The sequence below is a fragment of the Drosophila subpulchrella genome, chromosome 2L (genome assembly GCF_014743375.2).
Source record: "Drosophila subpulchrella strain 33 F10 #4 breed RU33 chromosome 2L, RU_Dsub_v1.1 Primary Assembly, whole genome shotgun sequence".
NCBI classification, from domain to species: Eukaryota; Metazoa; Arthropoda; class Insecta; order Diptera; family Drosophilidae; genus Drosophila; species Drosophila subpulchrella.
The window spans coordinates 749,328-755,085 of record NC_050610.1 but is presented as its reverse complement, the minus strand read 5'-3'; the positions used below and the strand labels follow the sequence as shown (position 1 = coordinate 755,085).

Genomic DNA, 5,758 nt, shown 5'->3' with positions numbered 1-5,758 from the left:
CTGAAATAAAATTGTGGTTAACTTAATAAATGCCTTGCTTATTGTGACATATTCATTTTCCGATTGGTCTACTTAAATATGAAATTGTTTGGCTTTAAACAAACTTAAAAAATTAAGGAAATGTTCTTACCAGTTAGATCACTTACATTATCCATATTCTTTTCATTTTCCTGTACTTTTGGTTGTGCTTGCGTAGAAGGCTAAAGCGCTAAAGCTAATGAGGATTATCATGACATAAGAATATATTCCCAGACCCCATACAGTTGCATCGCCAAAGGGAATAACATTCCGACGTCCATGAATGTATTGCGACTGATAAAGACCCATGGTTACCACCAGAATAATTAGGACAAGGGATATTAACAAACATATAACTGGGCTTCTTAGAGAAAACATAAGTATTCCCAGTGTAAAGAGTAGAATTATACATATGGCCATAACAATACTAGCGGCGAATTCATTGGGTAGCATTTTCAACGGACATTTGGCCCCACAAACACTCAACAGCACTACGAACGATCCACTGGCCATCAGAGCAACCAGAAGGACCCATACATTAATCATAAACATGTAATAGGATCCGCAGAGGGTTATTAGCAAAACCGTGGTGAAGGTAAGAATTCGATTGCAGGGGTACTTGAAGCGTACCTGGCCACAACAACTCAGTATTACCAGGCAGATGAAGGCCAACATGAGCCAGACGAAAGATGGCACAGGAATGGATTGGCCCACGACAACGCCAGTAGCTGAAATTATCAGCCAAGGGACCATCGATAGCAGGCAGAACAATATGGCGAAAAAATACACTTGCAGTACAAACTCTTTCAGCATCATAAGATCACTGATTATTATAGTGTCCATCAGACCACATTCTAATGCCGAATAGTAGAATATGTTGACCTTAATATACAGCAAATATGAGATTGACATTTCTACCTTTGCTGCTAGATGAAGCGAAAACTAAATTCTGATGAAAAATTCAAATGGCATAGAATATGGAAATACTCATTTTAGGATTTTAGTTAGGAACTAGAACGATTCGTTTTTCCAAGATTATATTTTGAGGACTTATGAATTAATTATTAGGCCTGGCCAGGCTTCAAAACATCTTTCGCACGGTGATGTGTTTGCAATTTATGATAGAATAGAGTTTTCATCATTAAAATCATTCGCCGGATATGTCTTTAAAGTACCCGAAAACTACTCGGACTGCGTTGGCCATTAGGACTACGACCTAATGTAAATGATTATGTCGAATTCCACCACCCTGTACTCGGTTATCTGGGGAGAAATCAAACTGCTGCTGCCACATTTCGTTGCATTTAATTATGCGAAAGCCTTCGACAGCCAGCTACCAGTTGACATTGAAGTCCGGGTTTCCCACGTTAAGGCACACACAACCGCCTACCAAAGTCGTTAGCAGAAGTTGGGCGGAAAACCGAGGCCCCTTCCCCCTGCTCGATTTACAATGCTTCCGCGTTTTTGTCACCGGAAAGGTAAATCACGAGCTGACCACGCAACAAGCGGAATTATTCCTTTTTTCCCCCATTTTCCACTCTTACTCTTACGTTTTGAGGGTGAAAATGGGAGTTAGGAAAACGCGCAAGTTTTCCGCGCGCATTAACAACCCCTGGCCATCGGGATTGGGTTTCGGGTGGCAAAGTAACCACCGCGACACGTCGCGAACATTTAATTGCATTCGATATGCGCTTTTGGGAATTTTCCCACGATTTTCGTGTAAGATTTTCCGAAAGGTAACTAGCTCAGGTCATTTCGGCGTAGATCGGGTCCAGATGCTTGGATCGAAAGCTGCTGCGAGTGATAATGCCGGTACACTCGTATAAAATATTTTACAGCGATATACCTCAAACATTATTTAACATGCATATAAAGTTACTTTAGATCTGGAAAATAAATTTAGTCAGTGTATATACATTTAAAAGTAAAGCTGGTGAAAGCTATTTTTCCTATTTTCCAAGCAGATATTTTAGGCTATAACTAACAGGTATTGTGTAAATAGTGCACCCAAAATATCGAACTACACATATTTTCAGTTTAGCTTTCCCACTATAACCTCTTGGTACTCCATTATTTCTGGCAGTGTTAATGGTGGTGGCAGCCGTTGATCATCACCATCATCATCACTATCGCTAGGTACACAATCATCCTGATAATCAACATTTATGGCCGCTGATTGTTTTCGCGACTGACCGCGACGCCTTCGAATAAAGGGTTGCTATTTCCACTGCTAGGAGATACGGATGGATAAGACGGGCGGATACTTGGATGGACTGAAGCCCCTCGCAGCGAAGTCTGAGATTTGTGTGACTCATAACGAGTTTCCTCTCGCCTCGCTTGGACCTTAAGTGGATATTGCATTGTTGAGGGACCCGCGATCTTTTGTCTCGCCCAGCTGCCGCTTTGTTTGGTCTTGGACAGTCCAGTACCCTGCTCTATTAATCCTGTTTCCAGTGGCACTTCTTCGGTTACGGCAGCTTATCAAATAGAAGAAGTGGAGTAGAGGATACTTTATGTAAATTTCATATATGAGTTACTTTTCTCCTCACCTAATCCAGTTCTAATCGATGCGCGAGTTTCTTATTAAAGCTAGACCGGGGATGGCTAGGACTTCGGACGAACGGATTTCCCAGGGAGTAAGCTCTTTGCCATGCCGAAATGATAAAATTTCAATACACAGGAAGCCGTTTCGGTTATTTACTCAGATTGTTTCAAGCAAATAATATAAGTCTTTTGAAACTGAATTATTACGAAATTTATGGCAAATTTTTATCCGGTTTCCTCTGCTTGCTGTTTACCTACTTTATAAAGACTGCTGAATCACATGTGCCATCAAAATTGAAACACGTTGCACTGCCAGTTTAGCAGTTTATTTATTAATTTCACCTCAATACAATCCTCCATTGTCTGGATCTGGCGCATGCCACGGAACTCTGTCCGAAGTTTCAAAACAATGAGCCGAAAGTTTCCGTCAGAACAATACAGTAACCGCATGGACAATATGCATCAAGCATGGGAAAAATACCGAAATTATCTGTTCACTTTGAGATCGCTCAATTTTTAGCTTATTGGATAATTTTGTTTACCTCATGAGCCAATTAATAAATGTTCTGATATTTTCAAATGATAAAGAAGAGATAACGAACCGCGAGCTGCGTTTAACAAGAGATTGTACGAGTACTGTGATAGGCGATGGCCAGGATACGCTCATGCAGGATCATATATGAGAAGAACTGCAGGACACTGAGGAACAGGTACTCGTTCTTGGGCACATCGAACTGGCGATCATGGATAATGGTGGCCGTGTACATAACCATGCAGACCGCCACGAGGGCGAATATGTTTCGGACCGCGTAGTATATCCCCTGGTAGTCGATGAAGAGGGCGTTGATGAAGAATATAATCATCATTATGTTAGCTATGGCCACCAAAATGCTGAGCACCAGGTCGCCCGGCACAATGAACATGGGAAAGTAGGCGCCCCAAAAAATGGAGGCCAGCATCAAGGCCACCACCACGACGCCAGCGTAGACGTTGACCAACTTGTTGGCGCTGTGTTTCTGCTCCATGGCAATGTATATGGTGGAGCTCTCCACGATGGCTCCGATAATGATGTAGTTGAACGGCACCTTGCGGCCAAGCTTGGTCCAGGACAAGGTGGCCACGCCGAAGAAGGTGCACAGAAGCCACCAGCCGTAACGCTCCTCGGATCTATCGTGTATCATCACATCGGTCAGACTAATTATTACCCACTGCGTCAGGGCGATCATGGCCAGGATGACACTCAGCCCGTAGATCCGTGCTGCGTGGCTGATTCTCTGAACCGGCGGTTCACCATAGACCTCCGGCTCGTTGGTTCGAAAGGTGGTTCTGCCAAATTGAGGCATTGAACGGGTACTGCACTGGCTGCATAAATTTATTGATTTCGGAATTTTATGTTTGATATTTTGAAAAGTTAATGATAAACAACTACAGAAAAACCAAATTCCTACTGAGGTAATTCGATAAATGTACACAAATTTGGAGGACCTTCGAAGCGAAATTTGCAAATACAACATCTAATTAAGTTTATTATTTATCAAGAAAAAACACCCGTAACGAGGTAAGGGGTCGGGACGATCGCACGTTCAACATACAAATGTTCTGATATACGCCATTCATTAATTTCTGATATCAACAATTGTGACGAAAAATGATATTACATTCAATAAAATAAATAAACTATATTAAATGTATGTACTCGGCACTCTACAACAAAAAATTTACGTGTAGGTAAATAAATATTTACTGTTGCGGGCCGAAATCATAAATTTAATATATATGCTGATGGCATAGCATTGCATTTATTTTCAAAATAAATAATTTTAATGGAAAAACTATGAAAAAAAGAACTCACTACTTCTGGCAAAACTAACGCTAACAGAAAATATTTTAATTTTTATTGAAAAATATAATGTTAATGATTATTTTCATTAGAAATTATAAAGGTAATGAAAAATGTTAAAATTTAATAGAACATATTAGCCCATTTTAATTGAACGTGTCTTGGGGGTCAGGAAAAGTTTAAGCTATGCCAAATTAAGTCCAATCCAATTAAAAATACTAATTTAATATAGTTTATTTATTTTATCGAATGTAATATCATTCTTCGTCACAATTGTTGATATCAGAAGTTTTTGAAAAGACGCGTTCGCCACTACTTTTTAACTCGTTAAGAGGTGTTTTTGTTATGCAATCTTCTTGGTTTTTGCGATACCTTTCTATTGGTGTATGACTCGTTACGATCGGACCATAGTGGCAGATTTTCAATTCTGCGGCTATATATAGTAGTTGTCTTCGCACGCTCTCTTGCGCGCTTCGCCACTACGTGTACTGCCGTCCACAGTGATAATGGAATATTCTATTGTAGCGACAGAAAAATGTATATCAGAACTATTGTACATATGTTGAAGGTGCGATCGTCACGACCCCTTACCTCGTTTAAAGGCGTTTTGTTTGATATCAGAATTTTTTTTTTCACTTTTGTTGTAATACTCATATTCGTATTAGCTATTGTAATAACGTTAAATCTAATATATATATACTTGCGTTGTCAAGGCCAAGTCGAAGCCCACTTCTAAATGGTTTCCCTTTACTTAAAAAGTATCTATTAAGAATTCAAGTATTAAGTGTTTTTCATACTAAACTGAAACGGATTTCGAATTGTTTATCGCGTAATATCTTTAAAACTGTAACTTTAATGACAAAAAGTGGTTAGTACCAAAAGTTAAGAAATTTAAAAAAAAAATGGGCGTTAACTTTAAATTTATAGTATTTAGACAAATTAAGCAGAGGTAGCGTGATTAGCATATTCTATAACCTTTTCAGCGTCATATATAACGTATCTGTAGCATAAGCTGTTTAGAAACTATAAGCCCTTAAAATCTAGCCACTTTTTCTGATTTCCCCCTACACTAGCGGGTTATTCCAAAAGTCGTAGAACAAAGGTTTTTTATATCAAGCTTCTTAATACACCAATAGGGGTCCCAATACCCTAAAACCAAAAAGGGATTCATACAAACCCACAAACAAAAAGTCAAGCATTTTCATTTCGAAAAATCCCCAAAATTTTAATTTTGGAACAGCTTTTAAACGGAGCATTGGATCTTACCAAATACTGTGTTATTCGACGCGAATTCTTAGTAAGAATATAACTTGGGTAATAACCTCGTCAATTTATGCCCACCAGCCCCAACAGCTT

At 39.4% G+C, this 5,758-nt stretch overlaps 1 protein-coding gene across 2 annotated transcripts; it reads right to left on the bottom strand.

Annotated features, from left to right (window-relative positions):
- Window positions 1-2,228: 2,228 nt before the first annotated feature.
- On the bottom strand, window positions 2,229-5,229 carry LOC119547414. 2 transcript variants are annotated; one of them, XM_037854264.1, is made up of 3 exons: window positions 5,103-5,229; window positions 2,568-3,924; window positions 2,229-2,495 (listed from the first exon to the last, which is right to left on the bottom strand). In XM_037854264.1, exon 2 carries the CDS (start codon window positions 3,903-3,905, stop codon window positions 3,177-3,179), a length of 729 nt encoding a protein of 242 aa, XP_037710192.1. In that variant the 5' UTR covers window positions 3,906-3,924; window positions 5,103-5,229; the 3' UTR covers window positions 2,229-2,495; window positions 2,568-3,176. The 2 variants fall into 2 exon arrangements, with proteins under 2 accessions (XP_037710192.1, XP_037710191.1); XM_037854263.1 differs by lacking the exon at window positions 5,103-5,229 and having other exon boundaries at window positions 2,233-2,495; window positions 2,568-4,016.
- Between the last annotated feature and the right edge of the window lie 529 nt (window positions 5,230-5,758).